The 20,661-nt window shown below is 35.1% G+C and overlaps 1 protein-coding gene and 1 long non-coding RNA gene across 5 annotated transcripts; both read right to left on the bottom strand.

The window, feature by feature from the left end:
* Positions 1-607: 607 nt before the first annotated feature.
* On the bottom strand, positions 608-2,634 carry LOC111907342 (protein LOL1). Of its 4 annotated transcripts, none has more exons than XM_042900011.2 (6): positions 2,499-2,634; positions 1,868-2,036; positions 1,392-1,505; positions 1,192-1,305; positions 1,000-1,109; positions 608-908 (listed from the first exon to the last, which is right to left on the bottom strand). In XM_042900011.2, exons 2-6 carry the CDS (start codon positions 1,926-1,928, stop codon positions 870-872), a joined length of 438 nt encoding a protein of 145 aa, XP_042755945.1. In that variant the 5' UTR covers positions 1,929-2,036; positions 2,499-2,634; the 3' UTR covers positions 608-869. The 4 variants fall into 4 exon arrangements, with proteins under 4 accessions (XP_042755945.1, XP_023758875.1, XP_023758874.1 ...); XM_023903107.3 differs by lacking the exon at positions 2,499-2,634 and adding an exon at positions 2,266-2,411; XM_023903106.3 differs by lacking the exon at positions 2,499-2,634 and adding an exon at positions 2,179-2,331.
* A 2,732-nt stretch (positions 2,635-5,366) lies between these two features.
* LOC111907328 (uncharacterized) lies at positions 5,367-7,426 on the bottom strand. Its single transcript, XR_006189718.2, has 4 exons — positions 7,284-7,426; positions 6,863-7,024; positions 5,996-6,056; positions 5,367-5,848 (listed from the first exon to the last, which is right to left on the bottom strand). It is a non-coding gene; the product is annotated as an uncharacterized LOC111907328 (long non-coding RNA).
* Between the last annotated feature and the right edge of the window lie 13,235 nt (positions 7,427-20,661).

Raw genomic sequence — 20,661 nt, 5'->3', positions numbered from 1 at the left:
ACGATGTTACTATTCATTTTAAGAAGACTAAGTATCTCCAAATCAGGACTTATATTATATACGCAAAGCGTAATGGTCACCGTTTTTGTGTATACCACAAAAAAAAGAAGACTAATTTTAGTGATGGATAATTTTTTACATGGCATTATCAGTTACTATTCACCTTCTTTTTCTAATTTATTTATTTATATATTTTTTCACATGATTCTCCCCTACATCTTTTTGTCTTCATACTTATCCATTATGGTCTCAAAGGTCATTTTCTTCCTACCATGACTCTTCCATTGAATACCACAAATCTTCAAAGATGTGTACCGGTAGATTCGTAACATGCTTGATGTCACTACTCATCGCTACGAAATTACGAAGATACCCTTTTCCTTTGGTATTCAATCATGGCATCATGGGTTGAACTTTGAAGTCTCACATGATTCTTCCTACACCTTTTTTTCTTTATACTTATCCTTTATAGTCTATAGTCATTATCTATCTAAGATTCAACCCTTTAAACCATAATATTTCTAACATGAAATGACAACTTTTAATACCTGAATTAATTTGTCAAATAATGACACAACTTTCACACCAAAATACCAAATCACATACATATCAACAATATATATAAAACTTCTCATTATCTGAAAAAAACCAAACACCAACTTACAACCATATAAATAAATGTCCTCTCATAATCGAATATATTCTTGTATATCCAATTTTACGTACTCTTATTCTTTATGATCACCATAATATTTATGAAAAAGATGATGATAGTCTAACGCAAGAGGAGATATGTAACTCTATACATTATACATATATGTAATAATACGTAGAATCTTGGGTCACCATTTAATATGAAATTTCAAGTGTTACGCATTGAACTTCTGTTCTGTAGCACTTGTTGACGCCTGTGTATATATACCATAAGTTATTATAAATCCATAATATTTATAAAAAATATTCAGAATACTAATAAAGTAAAGTGTTTAAGTAACTAACCCCAACGGACGTAATAAATTGACAAACTGCACATTTCACTGAACGTGCCCCATATTGATACATTAAAAGCATCCTACAGTTTCCACAATTGACATGTGCCACTTGATTTGCTGTTGAAAAGTTGTTAACTTTTGTTATTTAACAAGTTTTTTTATCGAATTTTAACATGATTTAGAAGTTAAATTTGGTTACCTTCTAAGGCTAAATTGATGGTGTGACAGCAAGAACACTGTACACTTGTCGCACCACGGATGTACATGAGCAATGTATGGCAGCCTCCACAAACCAACTGAGCCATTTCAGTGCCTAAATCATTGAAAATTCATGTTAAAGAAACATAATTCTTTGAAGTATGAACAATTTGGAAGCCATTAAAACTGAAAGTTTGATACCAGGAGGAGGAACAGAGGTGACTGCATTGCAAACAGCACAGCATACTGAAGTTGCTCCAACGGGATAAAGGAGAAGATTTCGACATCCTGAACACACTAGCTGGCTTTGAGATCCTGTTTCATAATACTTTTTCACAATTAATCTCAGAAAAAAAAAAAACAGATCTAAAAACATTAGATTGAACGAGAAACAGAGCATTCTATGCTCTGTTTTTCTGGCGTTTTGAGCTTTCTTCGTGCACCAAATTCACAAATCATTTTGTTATATAAATATAATCGTGAAAAAACATTTGGGTTTCTTTCCGAAATTTCTTGTTGTTTTGATTCGATTTCTGTTTTCTTAAAAAGATTAGCTTGTTGTAATCCGTATTTGATGCTTTCAACAAGAAAAGAGAAAAGAAAAAGGATTTAACCAAGAATAAATTATTGGAATGATGACGATGGTTGCTAATCTAGCAAGAATTGTGAAGTTATACCAACGGTCGGAGTTGTAAGTGGCGCAGGAGGAGTTGGATATGGAGCTAGAGGAACTGGCATTGTAAATCTGTGAAAAAAAGTCTACTCTTTTCACTTTCAAGATCTCAAGAAGATTACAACTCTTGAAGCATGAAGTACAAGTCCTTTCATTCCTTTCTCATCATCTACCTAAGAAAATCAAGAAAGGCAAAGACATGTTAAGCAAGATAAAGTCAGTGTTTAATGAAACAGAGTATTAATGTCGATTCAGAAGGAAAAATGGCGAAAATCTGAAACACCAACATGAAATATTGCCATTAAAAAGCCATACATGAAGCAAAATTTAGTGGAAAGATGAAGCTTTTGCTGGCAGCATTCCATGTTGTGAACTAGTTGGGGGTGGGGCAAGCACACACACCTTTGCTAGTTTTTGCAGAGGAGAGAGAGAGAGAGAGAGAGAGAGAGAGAGAGAGAGAGAGAGAGAGAGAGAGAGAGAGAGAGAGAGAGAGAGAGAGAGAGAGAGAGAGAGAGAGAGAGAGAGAGAGAGAGAGAGAGAGAGAGAGAGAGAGAGAGAGAGAGAGAGAGAGAGAGAGAGAGAGAGAATGAGTTGGACAAAGAGTTAGAAAGAGATGGCGATAAAAAGAAGCATACCTTGGGTGTTGAAAGTAACAAGTTTGAAATTTAATATGATTTTTAAGTTATCTGAATTCATTACTTTAAAATGGAAGAAAAAAAATATAAAAATGGTGTTGTTAAGAGTTAAGACGTTAACATCTTAAATCCTAAAGACTGTTCATTTAGACTGTGTATGGGTCCTTAAGTGTATGGAGCATGACGAGGCTTTAAACAACACCACCACTTTCTCATGTTATGTTAAGAGATGTTGAGAAGTTAACCTAGTTTAACGAGGAAAAATAATATGGCAATTGACCAATCATGTTTCTTCATTTAATTTTATTAATTTTTTTATAACGATTTAGTTGAAAAAAAAAAATAATAAAGTGGTTTGGTGGTATGATTATCATTTCATTATGAGGTAGCAAAGAAAAACAAAAGGTGTTATAACTTGGATCCATGCCCGAGAGTAATGGAAAGTTGTCCTCAAAATTTCGTTAATAATATAATGAAATTGAAGTTTGTATTAGAAAATAATTCTTAAATGACATAAAGATATAAATGACATTTAACAGAATGATTTTAATATTATAAAACAAATACGTAATAATATAATGAAATTGAAGTTTGTATTAGAAAATAATTCTTAAAGTATCTATGTCTAAATGATATTTCTTCTGTCAAATATAATATTCGTAATATTATAACAAAACTTCATATGACATGTTAGTAAGTAATTGGATAACATTTATCTCCGATTCCAATTCATTTTGAATTTAATAAATATTGATTATACTAATATTTTATTCTATTTTTAAGATAAAACTTAAACAACGTAAACTAAAAACATAAAAAGAACTATTAAAAGTTAACATTAAGTTATAAATATAACTATGTTTTAGTTGAAATTCAATATAAGAATAAACTTTTATAAATTAATAGAGAATATATTTGAAAAAAAAAAAACTTAATAACCTTGTTGAAACGCTATATTGGATATATTTTTATAAAACTAGCTCATAAGTTGATTTTTTATTTTAAAACATGACAGTTTAAAAAAACACGAAAAATATATTAGTTATAACATGCCAAACATAGTTTCTAGTAAATACGCACATAGAATTGCGCGCAACCGGTTTTAGGTTACCCTACTATCATTTATGTTGGTAGGAGTCTAGGACCCGCACAAAATATCATGTACATATCATACAATTGTTTTTAATAATGACTATCGTGTAGTAAAAGTTGAAACAGAACTCAAAGCCTCTAAATAAAGTCCTATTAATCTTCATAATAATATTACGTGTAACAATAATAGGTGAATAATTTGTCTATTAATGGGGTACATTGATTGCAAAAGTTGCATAGTACGACATACTATGCAAAAGTTAAAATAAATGGATGTGTAGTATATTTGACTTGTATTTTTGCTATAATTTTAAACGAGTTGTACTTTGTATAGTTTGTATATGTTGAAAATGATAATTTGTTAGATATGTATAATAGGAATTATGAATGTATACAAGTTAATTTTGTAAATTAAATCCAAATATTAAAACTATTTTTTATAGATAAATATAGATTTCAGTATAAATATAAACTACATGGTTTCCTTAGATGTAACAACAAAATACATAATAAACAACTGTTTTACCATAACCAAACTATATTCTTGTGGATCTAAGCTAGGGTTCTTGTTGATTGAATCACATCTAATAAATTAGATTCAATTTCTTATTAAACTTGATAGAAGCATATCAAAAGTTATAAGATCGAATCAGATGCTTCCAATTATAATATCAAATAGACTTAATAAGAAAAATCTTAAAGTATATCCTTATACTTATTAATCTAGGTCAATCAGATTAGTAGGATATATAAAAGATAATGCATGATTTGAAACATTTTGTTCACAGTCTTGAACAATGATGGATCCATGATTGCTAACAGAAATACGTGTTGTCATAACAAATTCGCTGATGGTTATTTTTTTTAATTATACACATTAAAATAATAATAAGAAGAAGAAGAATAAGGTACGCTGTCTAGATTGGTCCCTGGTCTTCAACTTAAAATGCATTTAAGATTTTAATATTGCATGCCACTGAGTCACTTGGCACGTGAGAGATTTCGTAAGCCATAGGTTCCTTCTCATGGGACATCGAACAACTAGGATTTATCCAAGTCATTATGCACCCCAAACAATTAAAAATTTATTACTAAGTACCTAATATTGGTAAAAAAATGTACAACTGGTCCCTATCTTTTAGGGAAACTGTATCTCTGACTACCTGCACTTTAAACAACATCGGGTAACGTCCAAAATTTAATGGTTTTATCTACCCGTCTTTAAAATGGTCATAAATTCATTGCTATGCAACCGAATGAAAATAAAGAATTGTTTCTCAATCAATTTCAAACGGTGAGGATTTAATTATTGTGACAAAATTAAATTATAAAGAAATGGAAAAAATATATATGTTAACCTAGCTAAATCTTTAAATAAAAATACAAAGAAAATAAGCTCAATAACTTATTCTACTAACATCATCTCTCAAACTTATAATTTCATAGCAATAAACATTCACAGTTTGTTAGTTAAGAAACAAAACCGAGAGACTGCGTAGGCATCTGTGAAAATCTCAACAATCAGCAAAGCTGAGTGAACAAATGGTAGCGATATGGTTTCGAGTTGTAGATGGTGGCGAGTGAAATGACAGTCAAATCTCAATATGTTTCGTTCGCTTATGAAAAACATAATTTTTTGCAATCCGCATGACACTTCTATTACCACAATGTAAGGGGGTAAGTAGAGAAACATCATCACTCATATATGCAAGAAGTCATCGCAACCAAACAATCTCACAAGTAGTCACAACCATAACATGATACTCAACCTCTATAGAAGATCAAAAGACAACATCCTATTTCTTACTTTTCCATGAAATAAGTGAATCTCCAAGGAAAATATACACAACAAAAGTGGATTTCCGATTAGTATGATCACCATCCCAATCAATATCATAATGAACACACAACTCTAAACAACACGTCGAATATAACAAGAGACTCTAAAACAGAGCCACAAATATATCTCAAAATGTAAAGAACAACTTTCTGGTGAACAATAACATGGACAGTAACAAACTGAAGAAGGAGAAGCTTTACACATGAGTTCGAGAAATATAATTCTTTGGTCACGTGGTTAACCAGAAAGGTATATAGTTGACCCAGCAAAAATCAAAGCTCTCATGAAATGGGAGACGTCAAAGAGTCCCATCGAAGTTCATCGTTTTTTTGGATTGACTAGTTTACTACCAAAGATTCATCGAAGACTTTTCTTTTATTGCTGCTCCACTCACAATATTGACTCGAAAAGGGATTGCCTACACATAGAATGAGAAGCAAAAACTTGCTTTTAGTGAACTAACTAAGTGATTATGTGAAGCATCAATTCTAGTCCTATCGGAAGGAATTGATGATTTTGCAGTCTTTAGTGATGCTTCTAGAGTTGGGTTATGATGTGATCTTACCATAAGAGACAGATTTGTGGCTTATGCCTCGAGACAATTGAAGATTCATGAGCGAAAGTACCTGACGCATGATCATAAAAGCATTTGTGAAGAATTGGTTTTCATTAATATATAAAAACATGGGATGTCATTTAAGCATAAACTTGTTCATTACAAGCTTTACAACAATTTATTATACTAATGGCCTAAAAGCTCCTTAAATCTCTTAGTAGATTTAAACTCATCATCCTTGTTCTTTCGTACCACTAACTGTGATATAAAGAAACTGAGTGGATCAGACTTAGGAGTCTGATGAACACATGCGATTTTCAACCCATAATAATTAAATCCTTTAACTATATTTTCCATACCAAACAATGAAATCGATTACACATTCCCGTTATTCTCACTTTCTGATCCTAAAATACTGATCTCAAGGGACCTATGTTAAGGATCATTGTAAGCAACAAGTAGACAATACCGCTTAGGAGATTCATTAACAATATATGTCAATAAGGCAACCATGAGGGGGATAGATTGCATCGTATGATCACGTGGTTTATTAACACCTATAGGTTGAGAGCCTGTTGGTGTTCCATTAGACTGCCTAGAATAGTTTGTGGTTGTCATCTATACTCTGCTAGTTAACTACATCGTTAGTGCAATAATACTATATTAGTCATGACCTCTCATCATCATTTTCATCTTTCATAAGCCTTCACTACCCAATATTTTATAAGTATGAGAATACATATACAATAAAATTAAGTAAAATCATATTATTTCATGTAACACATATATCATGAATACAGATAATAAGCAAATATAGCATTTAATCATAGAGATATTTTATATATGTGTGTAAGATGAAAGTAACTATGCACTCACTTGTTAAAAGTGGATGACTTGCGATTTGGGCAGAGCTTCGCCTAACACCTTAGCTTTTCCTTTTGAAAGAACTAGATATAATTATCACCAAGTCTTAGTCTTCATTTTATAATTATTACGACTATGATGATGAAAGTGTAGATTCTTCAATAATCTCAATGTCTACACCAAGATGTATCAAATAAGGAATAAATAGGTAAGTTCATATCGGAGGTAGGATCCATTTGGTATATACAGTATACTATTTGGAAATCTCACTTTAAATACCTCATTAAATCTAGTCTAAACATTACCCCAGCAAGTAGATCAATCAATATTATGAGTTCGAATCATTGATAAATCTTATTTATAGCTTCATAATAACAATTAAGAATATAAGTATAAGTTATACTTAAATCAAAATAGGTGTAGCTTAACTTACAAAGTTTTCTGATAGAAGTCTGGAAAATTCACAGGAAGAACTTTGACCCGAAAGCTTCTATTGGTCGGGCTCTCTAATGCCCTAGGGCTTTGCCAAATATTTAAAATCTAAAGAAAATTCGGATCAAGGAAGATGAGATTTTCCAGAGAGTTAAGATAGAGGTGTGAGGATGAAATGAGGAAGGTTGGTTTCTATTTATAGGCACTTTTCAACAAAGCATGTAGCACTAATAGAAGGGACGCGCCACACCCTAGCTTGGTCGTCAAGGGTTCCTCCAGAATTGTGACACGTGGCGTGCAGTGTGTGGTCCAACGTCGCAATGTCGGGCCAAAAATCTCAAACTTCAAAAAAATGTCTCTCTCTCATACACGCTCTATTTTTTTTACGTTCTTTATATCCACACATAGGTATTTCCGAGTACTAAAACTTTCATTTAGACTTCGTTGATTAATTTTCATCCAGTTTTAAATTTAATAGTCTATGAAGATTACACTGCAAAAGACAATATAAAATTCATAACTAATTCATACAAACTCCGTTTTCGACTGTCTTTATATCGACAGATTTCTATTCACGAGATCTTCAACTCCCGCTTACATTGTTTTGTATAACAATCAACCAATTTTAATTCTGATTTCTGTGCCCACACTGTTGCGCTGAAACTTTAAAAAATCACAACTTCCTCATATGAAGTTAGATTTGGACGTTCTCTATATGCACGCTCTCGCTTTTACGATTACTACAACTTTTTTTAGATTACTTAGGCTAATAAGCAACCTATCTCTGTTTTACTATTTACGACACACATTATCGTATAGGGATAAACACGAAACTTCAAGGGATCGTCGCTTCTTCATACGAAGTCAGATTTAAGCGTTCATTATATTCCCGAGATCGTCATTATGACGACTTCAACTTTCATAATGGCTTTTTATTCTAAATAATCTTTTCTTTTTTACGCTTATTTTATCCCTATTTCTTTACTTTAAAATTATACGTTTTTTCAAAAATATTATATACACACAATATTCATCCAATTTCCACGTACATAATATTTAAACACATATATTCAAATAATTCTCTTTCATTTATTCATAAAAGGGTACAATCATCGACCGATGTTAATACATTTTTTATAACTAATGCCTAACGAGAAATGTGGGCATTACACATGATGCAGAGACGATGGCTGGAACTACTCAAGGACTACGATTGTGAAATACTTTATAATCCTGGTAAAGCAAATATTGTAGCTAATGCTTTAATTAGAAAAGTGAATCCAGAGCAAAAATAAGAGCAAGATCGTTGATGATTAAAGCGATCTCAACGAGTGTATAAAAGATCAAGGAATCTTACACAAGAGATTTAGCAGAGGAAAAGAGGAAAGAAGAACGTCTGGGTAAGACATTAGTATTCGAGGAAGACAAACAAGGGTTAAAGGTATTCAAAAATCGTATTTGGGTGGAGAATATGGGCAGTATACGGGATCTTCTCATGGAAGAGTCTCATAAAACAATGTATTATATACACCCTGGCAGCACCAAGATGTATTTGGACTTGAAACGTTATTACTGGTGGCTAAGAATGAAAATCGATGTGGCAACATATGTGGCTGAATGTATGACATGTTCAAGGGTGAAAGCACAACATCAAAAGCTATATGGGACCTTGGAACCTTTACCGACACCCATGTGTAAGTGGGATGATATTACCAAATATTTCATAACCAAGTTGCCAAAGATGAAAAAAGCACGACATGATCTGGGTTGTAGTCGACCGGTTAATGAAGAGTGCACACTTCTTAGCCGTACGATAACCTGGTCTGTGGAAATGTTGGCAGAAACCTATGTATATGAGATTGTCAAAATTCATGATGTACCCTTATCGATTGTATCAGATAAAGACATTCGATTCACTTCTAGATTCTAGAATAGTATGCATGAAGAGATGGGTACTAAACTATGTTTAAGTAATGCCTATCATCTACAAACTAATGCCCAAAGTGAAAGAACTATCCAAACATTGGAAGATGTGTTGTGGGCATGTGATTTAGAATTTGTTGGTAGTTGTGATGACCCCTTACCATTAGTAGAATTCACAAATAGTATTAGTTATCACTCAAGCATCAAGATGCCTCCTTATGAAGCATTATACGAAAGAAAGTGTTGTACGCCTTCTTGATGACTTGAAGCTATAGAAAAGCACTTTACATGACTTGAGATATTGTTCAACAAACCACTGATAAAGTGAATATCATCTGAGAAATAATGCTAATTTCTCAAAACTGTCAAAAAAGTTATGTAGATCTGAGACGTCGACTTATGAATTTTAAGGTTGGTGATCCGATATTACTTAAAGTCTCTCCACAGAAGGGACTTATCGGATTTGAAAAACATGAGAAACTTAGTTTTCATTTTATCGGACCATTCAAATCACTTCAGAAGATAGGGAATCAAGCTTACAAGCTTAAGTTGCAAATTGAACTGGAAGCTATTCATTAAACCTTTCATGTTTGTTACTTAAGGAAGCGCTTGGAGGAGAACCCAATATGATTCCACTTTCAAAAATAAGAGTTGATGAAAACAAGAGGTTAGTCGAAGAACTTAAAGCAATTGAAGATCGTAAAAAGGAGAAGTTGTGGCACAAGATGATTGATTTAATGTCTATGTGATGGAAACATACTGTAGGGACAAACCTGACTTGGGAAATAGAAAGTGACATGACAAGTCACTATCCCCAACTGTTTTTTAGATGTATGATTCCAGGACGAAATCATCTTATGTGGGTGATAATTGTAACGCTTGCGTATTTTTGTTAGGCACGTCATTGAAAGATCCTTATTTACGTTAGTAAATTAACGTAAAATTTATCAAAAATAAATAAATAAATAAGAATTTTCTTACATGTTACGTATTTACAATTGTTATTGCATATGTTTACTGTGTACATGCTGTACGGATAAATATTATGTTGATATAATAGTTGTATAAAATACAGTTATAAGCTTAACAAATTGCAATAAATAACATGTATAATTAAAAGGTTATTTTGTATAAATAATCTATAAGAAAGTTGTAGTAGTCGTAATTACGAACTCATGGGTATAAAGAACACCAAAATTTGACATTGTATGAAGATGTTATGATTTGCAAAGTTTCTCGTTTGACACAGTACATCGGTATTTGTCATAAAATATGAAACTAAGATAGATTACTTTTTAGCCAAAGTAATGTAAAGAAAAGTCGATGTCCTCGTAAATACGGATTTTTAGGTATAAAGAGCGTCGAGAACGAAGCTCGTATGAAGGAGTATGGTTTTTGTAAGATATGAAACTAAGATAGATTACTCTCTCTCTCTCTCTACTCCTATAATATATATATATATATATATATATATATATATATATATATATATATATATATATATATATATATATATATATATATATATATAGAGAGAGAGAGAGAGAGAGAGAGAAAGAGAGAGAGAGCTAGGTTATTTTGTTTGTTACATCTATTGTGTGCCCATAAGCGTGATTCTGGACTAATAGATGAATAAAATCAATGGTCATGATTTGAGGGTCTACGATATTAATATAGGGTAACATGTACCGTATAATCACACAAATTTCAGCAGAAGGGTGTTTTGGTCAATTAACCTAGATTAAAAAAAGGAAATTTATGGATTTCATTGTATGCTAGATTAGGGTATTCAAGTCTTGGATGAATTGCATGTACAATAGAGAAACCTAGATCCAAGCTTTAGGGTTTTGCATAAGCACATAGGATTGTTCTTTTGTATAAAACTCATCAGTGGTATCAGAGCTTTGATTGGTTTCTGTTGTATTTGATGTTTTGTATGTCATTCATGCTTGAAAAATTGGTTTTTTGGTCTTCTGCCTGACAAACTCGTCGAGTCCTAAAGTGGGCTCGCCAAGTCAGATGAACTCGACGAGTCCATAAGGGGACTCGGCGAGTCGGGCTGTCAGACAGAGGGAATTTCGGGATTTCATGCTTATTTTGATGTGGGATAATTACCAAAATGTTTTTGAATTGATAAACTACGAATTTTATTGATATTATGTGATTATCCTTGCGAAAATTAAAGATAATGTCAAATTAATTGAATAATTATTTCCTTATATGATAAATGTTAATTATTTGAATTATTTAGTCAATTATCTTGCCTGAAATTGGATTAGGTCAAAATTAGATAATCACCAAAATTAATTGTTTAATTAGTTATTTGAATTTTGATCTAGATAGTTTTGAAATGTTTCAAAACTTGCCCTCAAGTTTTGGAGTTAAAATTTTTGGATTAAAAGTTTAATTTTGAAATAATTAAATTCCAAACCCTAGAATTTTACAAGTTTAAAATTCACCCTATACTATTATAATATTATAAGAATAATTATTATATATGTATATCATAAATGATAGTCTTACCATTAGTAGGCCTCGTTCAGAAGCCGATCTATAAGGGGGTATAAGATTATGGCATATAAAATAGTCGTTTAATAGGTGTCCACTCTCACCCACTGCTTCCTTGATTGGTGGAGGGTCATTAGTCGAACGGGTAGGATAGAGCAACTCTTTCCTCATTAAAAGTATAATGATATATATAGTAACTAAATGTTTTTACAAAATTCTCAAGCTTAGTTACTTTAGGCAAAATGTGAATTTGATGCTATTCCATGAAATTACACTTTGTACCCTTGCTAAGACGTTAGTGGAGCGTGTGTGGTTAACCGGCACACTAATTTGGCTCTATGCAAAGGTGGAAAAGGGTGACTCGATGTTTCTCATAGATCGATGGAGCGTGTGTGGTTAACCAGCACATCGATTAGGTGACTGTAACATTGGGGGCACCATGTACATTTGCATGGTTATTCACACGTTGTTTGTGATCCTCAGTATCCCAGTCACAAACTTGAGGGGAATATCGAGATTTAAACATGCCATTGAAAAGTTCAATGAATCTTAAAAGATCTAGGAGTTTTCGATACATTTAAAACTTAATTCTCTTTTGTTTTTCATGGTGGAAATTAGTGAATCGACATTCACTTACCTTCAAATTATTTGTTGTTTAGATTACGACATCCCTCTTCTAAATTGCAAATAATGTTGTTGGATCCTAGCCCTAATTTATCATTTGGGTGTTTAATTGGGGATGCTTATCTAATCAAACTTTGTCTTTTTTCTTTTTCAGATGTCGAACTCAAACCACAACACTTCAAGCTCAAATACCTTCGACTCATTCTCACTCATGAATTTGTGTGGGAGGGTGATCTTTGACGGAAACAATTTTAATGATTGGATCAGCAACATAAGGATGGTCACTCGCTATGAGGACAAGGAGTATGTCCTCGGCAAGGAGTTGAAAGAGGTGGATGTGAATACTGCCACTCCTAAGGAGAACGCTGCCTTTGAGGCCCATGAACGCGATGCCATGAAAGTCCATTGCATCGTGCTAGCAACCATGACTGTTGAACTCCAAAAGTCCTACGAGGACTTATATCCCTACGAAATGCATCAGGACGTGCTTGAAAGGTATCACCAAAGTGCAAGGCAAGAGAGGTACGAGATCATCACTTTGATGATCACGACCAAGATGAGAGATGAAGAGTCTATCACTGCTCATCTGCAGAAGATGCAGAGGTATGTTGAATGCCTGTTGAAGTTAAATGTTAACTTCGATGAAGAGCTAGCGATTGACATCATTCTTCATTCACTGCCACCCTACTTCAACCAATTTCGCATAACCTACCACGTGAATAAAGAGGAGGTCACGTTGAGTAAACTGCAAGGTTGTTGAGGACTGCTGGGAGCAACCTCAAGGACAAGTCCCTTGTATAAAATCCTACTCCTACTGCTTCCCCGGTTTTGGCGATTGGGAAAGGAAAGGGTAAGAAGAGGAAGGCTCCCTCAAAGAGCCACCATAAGGGAAAGTCCCATGATGGCACCTCTTCTAGTGAGAACCACGGCTGGTCCCGCTGTGTCACACCCCAAAACCAATAACCGCGGAATACGTTTCGGGGTGGATGACGTAGTGTACGGTATCATCATAGTTGCATAATAGTAAAAACAAGAAACATACAACCATTTCATTTACATAGTGAAGTTAATTACAAGAGTGTTTTATGTTGTTCAACAAACACCAAAAGTAATTCAAAAATAAGAGATGGGTCTTGTATGCTCCACCTTCTCCAAAAATGCTGCGTCTGTACCTGTCTATCTTTGACCTGAAGATACAAGTTATTTTGAAAACGAATATCAGCATAAAGCTGGTGAGTTCATAAGAGTTTAGTGTGAGTTTTTGTATAAAAAGCAATAGTGCGAAAATTGTGCCATTTATATTCATAAACAGTAGAAAACCTAGAAAATCCCATATTTTCCAGAAAATACATTGTAAGTGAAATCTGTGAAAAGTATACATTCTTCATTTTTGAAAACAGTTTAATGTAAAAGAATACTAGAAATCCCCAAATAGTATTGTGATAGAATAGGTTAAGCCTGAAATCAGTGATAGAGGTGCAAGCTTTCTTTAGTGCTAGATACTTACTTTCTTCGGGATGTAGTTTGGCGTTTAGTGTAGTATTTTAGAGTAATTATAGTGTATTCCTTGTATATTACTAATAGTGAGGATGATAGAGGATCCCATGACCTTCCCAGTCATGCACAGTATAGTGAAGTAGTGGCATCCCTGGGCCTGCACGGCACAGACTGAAATTAACAGTCGCGATATAATAGCGTCTGCCCCGTATAGATCTATGCATGTAGTGTCGTCTTCCAGTCGGAAAACTCCGGGCATAGTGGGTAACAAATAGAGTAACCCGTAGTGAGTTAGTGTATTATTGTTTGTCTAGTGTTTTCTCTTTTGTTATGGTGTAGTAATCTTTTAGTATTGAGCATAGTGTATTCCCTTACTAGTGTATTGTCTAGTAATAGTGAGTATCATAGCGTAAGGAGTAGTGACTTTAGCGAGTAATAGCGGTAGCAACATTAACTATACCTATTATAGTTAACTTAGTGTGGATGGTTCTTGACATGTTAGTGACTTTAGTATTTAGTGAAAAGAGAAATATTCGTGTCCCATACTAATATACAAGTTATATAACTAAGAAATCAACGACAATCGGACGGATAACTACTACCCTAAGCCCACAATCAAACAAGAACAGGAAATAAGGCGAGATATCGGTCCTAAGTCCTCCAAGTCTTACTTATATAAATATATCAGAATGGTTACATTTCATAAGTAAATTGATTTAATAAAAGTGTTTACCAAAAGAACATTTAAAATCTGGCTTGTTGTCCAAAAATAGTTTTGAAAATGTATAAATTTGTATATAAGGCATAGTGATAAATCACATGTGATTTGAACTAAGGATGGTGAATCACATGTGATTAATCCTTGTAACATTGAAAAATCGTTCTGTAAAACTTTCCATAAACATATATAAGCAACTTGTATCTCCCCCCTAAAACATTTAAAACATTTGAAAGGTTCATTAAAGGGGTATGAACTCACCTGAATTCGCGTAAATCGGGTGAATCGGGTAAATCGGGTAAAAGTGTCGGTTGAGCGTTTGTTCCAAACAATGACTTGTACACCTTTTAGGACCCTAATGTCATATGAAAATATGTATTTTACAAGAAATTAATCATTTTATGCTTTTCGTTTAAGTATTGAGGCATTCTAGCATCAATTCGGGGTTTTAGGGCCTAGAAGGGGTTCCCGGGAGTGGTTTAAGGCTAAGAAGGATTTACGGGAGGTTCCATGAGCTCACTCCCTTGGAGTTTATGGCCTAAAGGCCACTCCTTGGGAGTTTACGGCCGTAAGCTCCCTAGGCTTGGCCGTAAGCTCATGTGGTTTTCCAAATTGCATGTTTAAGGCCTTATTTCACTTCCTTACTTTAATGGTATGTGTCTTGGACCAATATGGAGGGATTAAACTCTTATTTTGTGACATTTTGGGGAGTTTACGGCCAAGGCTTGTTCTTAGGCCGTAAACTCCATTTAATCCATCAAAATGGTTGTTTAAATGGTACAACATGTTCTCATTCACCTTAGGTAAATTCTAGAAGGCCTTAAAATGAGTTTTGGGACAATTTGGCATGAAAATTGGGGAGTTTACGGCCCAAGAATATCCTTGGCCGTAAACTCTTCATTTGGCCTCAAAATGGGAAGTTTAATGGTACAACACACATCCAAGGGCCTTTAGCTAAATTCCTTACATGCATTAGAGAAGTTTTGGGACTTGTTGACACAAAAACTTGGGTGTTTACGGCCCAAGCTTAGCCTTGGCCGTAAACTCCTCTTTTTGTCCTCAAATGATGTTGTTTGATGCATTTAAACCTTCCTTAGTGTCAAGTCTAAATCACCAAACACCTTAGATGAGTTTTTGGGACTTTAAACAAGGGTTTTTGGGGTTTTTGGGGTGTTTACGGCCTAAGCACAAGCTTGGGCCGTAAACTCCTTTTTAAGCTTCAATTCCTTGTGTTTTAGTGTCCAAAACTCTCCTAGGTATATGCCTTATTTAGTCCATAAGCTTAAAGGAAGGAAAAATGAGGTTTTTGGCAAGTTTCTAGGGGTTTACGGCCTAAGAGGCTTCTTAGGCCGTAAACTCCTTTTTGGTCCTTGATTTCTATGATTTTGGCCTCTAAATACAGTGAAGTATGTCTAGATTAAGATAGGGAATGAGTCCTTACGTTTGGATGACAGAAATTCGCGGATTTGGGGTCGATTTCGGGTCTAGAGAGAGAAAGTAGTGAGAGAGAGGTGAGGGTGTGGTAAAAGAGTTCAATTGTAGTGTCCCTTTGTTTATATATGTCTCGGGTATTGCACCCGATACACGGCTACCCGATGCTAACGTTTAACGGGGTTAAAACTTTTTACCCGGGTGAAGTGGTTGAAAAGTAATATAACTCTATTTAATTAAACGGGGTTAACATTTACAAGTTATAATTACTTATGATAATATCGTGACATATGAATAACTAGATATTTGTTTATTGACGACTCCCAACCATTACCGAAAATAATATATAGTGACGCATTCCGTTAGTGAAAGTAGGGTTTGTAACGGCAATATATTTGGGGTTGTCACACGCTGCACACACCTCGAGCCTTAAGGATGCAGAGTGCTATCACTGCCATGACATAGGGCATTGGAAACGAAGATGCCCAAAATATCTGCAAGACATCAAGGATGGAAAGATCAAGCCGTCCTTCGCAGGTATTTATATTATAAAATCTAATGATTCATCACATGCTATTTCTTGGGTACTTGATACAGGATGTGGTTTTCACATTTGTTCTAATTTACAGGGCCTAAGAAGAAATAGGGATGTGGAGCATGGGAAGATAAACTTGATCATGGGGAGCAAAAGATCGTCACCTGTCACCAAGATTGGATTTTACTCTTTAGTGCTTAGTAATGGATTAGGACTAGAATTGAATAATTGTTGCTATTCGCCAAAAATGTCAAGAAACATCATTTCTTTTCATGGTTTGTATAGACAAGGATTTAGATATTCATTTGATAATGAAAAGGGTCCTATTAGTGCTTATCTTAATGGTGTTTTCTATTTTGAAGCATTGCCTTGTAATGGAATATATGAAACTGTGATGGTTGTAGACAACTTAGGAAATGATGTGTTGCATATCGAATCTTCCAAGAGTTTGGACAAAGCATGCTTGTGGCATTGTCGTCTTGGACATTTCAACAAGAAACGCATAGCCCAACTCCAAAAGGATGGAGTGTTGGAGTCATTCGACCTTAGGGAAGATGATGTGTGCGAGTCTTGTTTACTTGGAAAGATGACCAAGTCACCCTTCACTGGTACTTGTGAAAGGGGTGAGGGTTTATTGGATCTCATACACACCAAAGTGTGTGGGCCCTTTAGATCCACCACAAGGGATGTGAGCCACTTTTATGTGACTTTCACCGATGATTATAACAGATAAAGGTATATCTACTTAATCAAGCACAAGTCAGAAACCTTTGAAAAGTTCAAACAGTTTAAGTAGGAAGTGGAGAATCAGTTGGGCAGGAAAATCAATATGCTTCAATCCGATCGAGGTGGAGAGTACTTAAGTCTTGAATTCCATGACTACCTCAAGAAATGCGGAATCGTTTCACAATTGACGCCACCTAGGACACCGCAGTTGAATGGTGTGGCTGAGAGGCGTAATCGAACCTTTCTAGACATGGTTCGGTCCATGATGAGTCATGGTTCACTACCTATCTCATTCTGGGGGTATGCCTTAGAGACTGTCGTCTATATCCTTAACATAGTCCCTACAAAGAAGGTTGTCAAAACTCCTCACGAGATGTGGACAGGGAAAGCTCCCTCGTTGGCGCATATCAAGGTTTGGGGTTGCGAGGCTTTCATAAGACGCGAGACTCACGACAAGCTCGAACCTCGTCGTGAGTGGTGTATTTTCATCCACTGCCCGCAGAAGTCCTTTGGATATCTCTTCTATAGACCGAGTGAAAATGTTGACTTCGTTGCGAGGAGAGGAGTTTTCCGAGAGTGAGAACTCATAATCCAAGGGGACAGTGGGAGGCAAATCGATCTGAAGAGCTTCAAGCGTCGAACGATGAAGGAACCTCTAACGTTGGCATTAAACATGAGGAGGAAACTCCTGTTGAACCGATTGACGAGTCCCTACCTCTTAGACGTTCTAGTAGAGTTAGTGTTCCGCTTATGTTGTATGGTTTTCATATGACAAGTGAGGGTGATACGTTTATTAATGATTGTACACTAACAAACTTGGATGAAACTAATAACTACAAGGAAGCCATGGCAGGCCCGAAATCTGAAAAAAGGAAAGAGGCTATAGACAGCGAGATTCAGTCCATGTATGACAACCCAGTTTGGAATTTGGTTGGCAATGTGCCAGGTCGTAAGACGGTCGGGTGCAAGTGGATCTTCAAGAAGATGATCGACATGGATGGGAAGGTACACACTTATAAGGCATGATTGGTTGCGAAGGGCTTTACTCAAACTCCCGGAGCTAACTATGATGAGACCTTCTAACCGGTTGCGAAGATAAAGTTATTAGGGTGATGCTAGCCATTGTTTCATTTCATGACTATGAGATATGGTAGATGGACGTCAAAACCGCTTTCCTTAATGGGAAGTTGGCTGAAGATGTTTACATGTTTCAGCCAGAGGTTTTTGTCGATGCGAAGCATCCTAATAGAGTGTGTACGCTTGAGAAGTCCATTTATGGATTGAAACAAGCATCTCGCAGATGGAATCGTTGCTTCGTTGAGAAATTCAAAGAGTTTGGTTTCCTGTGAAGCAAGGATGAATTATGTGTATATGTCAAAGCCAGTAGGAGTATAGTTAGCTTCCTCGTATTGTATGTCGATGACATACTGGTCATAGGAAACGACATCCCGACCCTGCAGGAAGTTAAACCCCGGCTTGGGAAGTGTTTCGCTATGAAGGACCTGGGAGAGGCTGCCTATACTGAATTTGAGATAACAGAGATGAGTCGAGTACCTTATGCTTCCGCAATTGGCTCGATCATGTATGTTATGACTTGCACTCACCCTGATGTGGCATTCGCTTTGAGCATGGTCAACAGATATCAAGGGAACCCTAGCAAAGCACATTGGACCACAATCCTGAATATTCTTAAGTACCTTCGGAGGACCAAGGAATGGTTTCTAGTCCTCGGTGGTAGTGATGACCTTTGGGTGCGAGGGTATAGTGACACTAGTTTTCAGACCGACCGGGACAACTATCGTTCTCATTTGGGCTGGGCCTTTACCCTAAATGGAGGAGCAGTGACTTGGAAGAGTTCCAAGCAGGAGACCGTAGTTGATTCAACGTGTGAATCAGAGTACATAGCGGCAAGCGAAGCGTCAAACGAGGCGATATGGTTGAAGAACTTCATTGGAGACCTTGGAGTTGTGCCAGCCATAAAGGAGCCCATGGAAATTTTCTGTGATAATAAAGGAGCGGTTACCTTGACCAAGGAACTAATGGATCATGGTAGATCTCGTCATATCGACAAGAAATATTATTTTATTCAACATCGGGTGGAAGAGGGACTCCTCGTAGTGAAGAGGGTATCGTCGGGAGATAACCCAGCAAATCCCCTTATGAAGGGACTGAGTAGGGTTAAGCACTTGCAGCACACTAGAAGCGTTGGGTTAAAGGACGATATTAGTTTAGATTAGATAGTTTTCGAAACGTGTAATAGATAAATGTAATTGACATTTGATGATCAAATAAAGGAGTATTATTTATAAGTAAAGTTACCGTCTTATGTTAATTATTTACCTATTGTTTCACTTTGCATGTTTTGACATCCTGAATAATAAGATTATTCGAACGTTTCACAATCGCTCATACTTTGGGAGTAGGTATGAAAGAAGATTGTCATGAATTGGTTTGTAGATTGTCTAAAGTGTATTAGACATAGCAAAAGTTTGCTACAATGTTCATGAGTGCTTATGAATATGACTTGAGCATTGGATTAAACCCACACTTGCTAGTATCACTTCATGGAATTTATCACGAGTGATCGCAAGATGATAATATCATATGGTCTCGAAACCTAGATATATGGTTTGTTATTTGTAAGTTGGTTGTGCATTGATAATGCGTAAACGCATCAGTAACTTGATGTTATAAAACGCATTGTTGTGCATGATTTGATGAGTGAATGGTAAATACATATAAGTCAAAGTTTATCTGTTCCTTTTATCCTAAGAGGGTAAAAGCGATATTTAGGCCCCTTGATGATTTGGTTTGACTTATGTGTCGGGCCCGGTCAGGACTGAATTGATGTGTTCAATTAAGTACTATGTCAAACGAATCAGAGATCGAGAAACAAACTGCTAGACAATAAGTATGACTATGTTCCATGTAATTGTTCGTACGATATCTAGAACGGAGGACTATACGATGCCTTATCTAAAGGACAGGTTACTGATAAGATCAGAGTTCGACAACATCTTTGAGAGATACGATTGTGTAACATACACGTTTTGAAATCGTGTTTTAAGTAAATAATATTATGAAATATTAAGTGAATTTGAATGTTGAGTTCTAACAGATAGTTTTTACTAGAAATGAAGTAAAACTATGTTTAGAATCACTCATAAAATGTTGGAAGTCTTATGAGATTCCAATTAAAAGCCAAATAGTAAAATATAGCGAAAATATAAAATTTGGAATAAGTAAAATTTTATTATTGAAAGTTGTAGATAATCTCGTTAGAAACATTTAGGCGAAAACCTCATCGAAATCCGAGTTATAACGAAGAGGTTATGACCAAACGAAGATCCGTGATAAATCCAAAAAATACTTTGTCGCATAAAAATTTAGTTTTCGATAAACTAATTTTTAGCCTTA

Source organism: Lactuca sativa, chromosome 3 (assembly GCF_002870075.4).
Source record: "Lactuca sativa cultivar Salinas chromosome 3, Lsat_Salinas_v11, whole genome shotgun sequence".
Lineage (NCBI taxonomy): Eukaryota > Viridiplantae > Streptophyta > Magnoliopsida > Asterales > Asteraceae > Lactuca > Lactuca sativa.
Note: the sequence above shows the minus strand (reverse complement) of the source record. Positions and strands in the feature narration are given on the sequence as shown.

What these genes read in the sequence shown, in the direction of transcription:
- LOC111907342 (XM_042900011.2), bottom strand. Translation starts at nt 1,928, where the DNA reads ATGCCAGTTCCTCTAGCTCCATATCCAACTCCTCCTGCGCCACTTACA. An exon ending in ACTTACAACTCCGACCGTTG is followed by an intron (nt 1,506 to 1,867) that starts GTATAACTTCAC and finishes ATTATGAAACAG; the next exon opens with GATCTCAAAGCCAGCTAGTG. An exon ending in AATTTATTACGTCCGTTGGG is followed by an intron (nt 909 to 999) that starts GTTAGTTACTTA and finishes ATATATACACAG; the next exon opens with GCGTCAACAAGTGCTACAGA.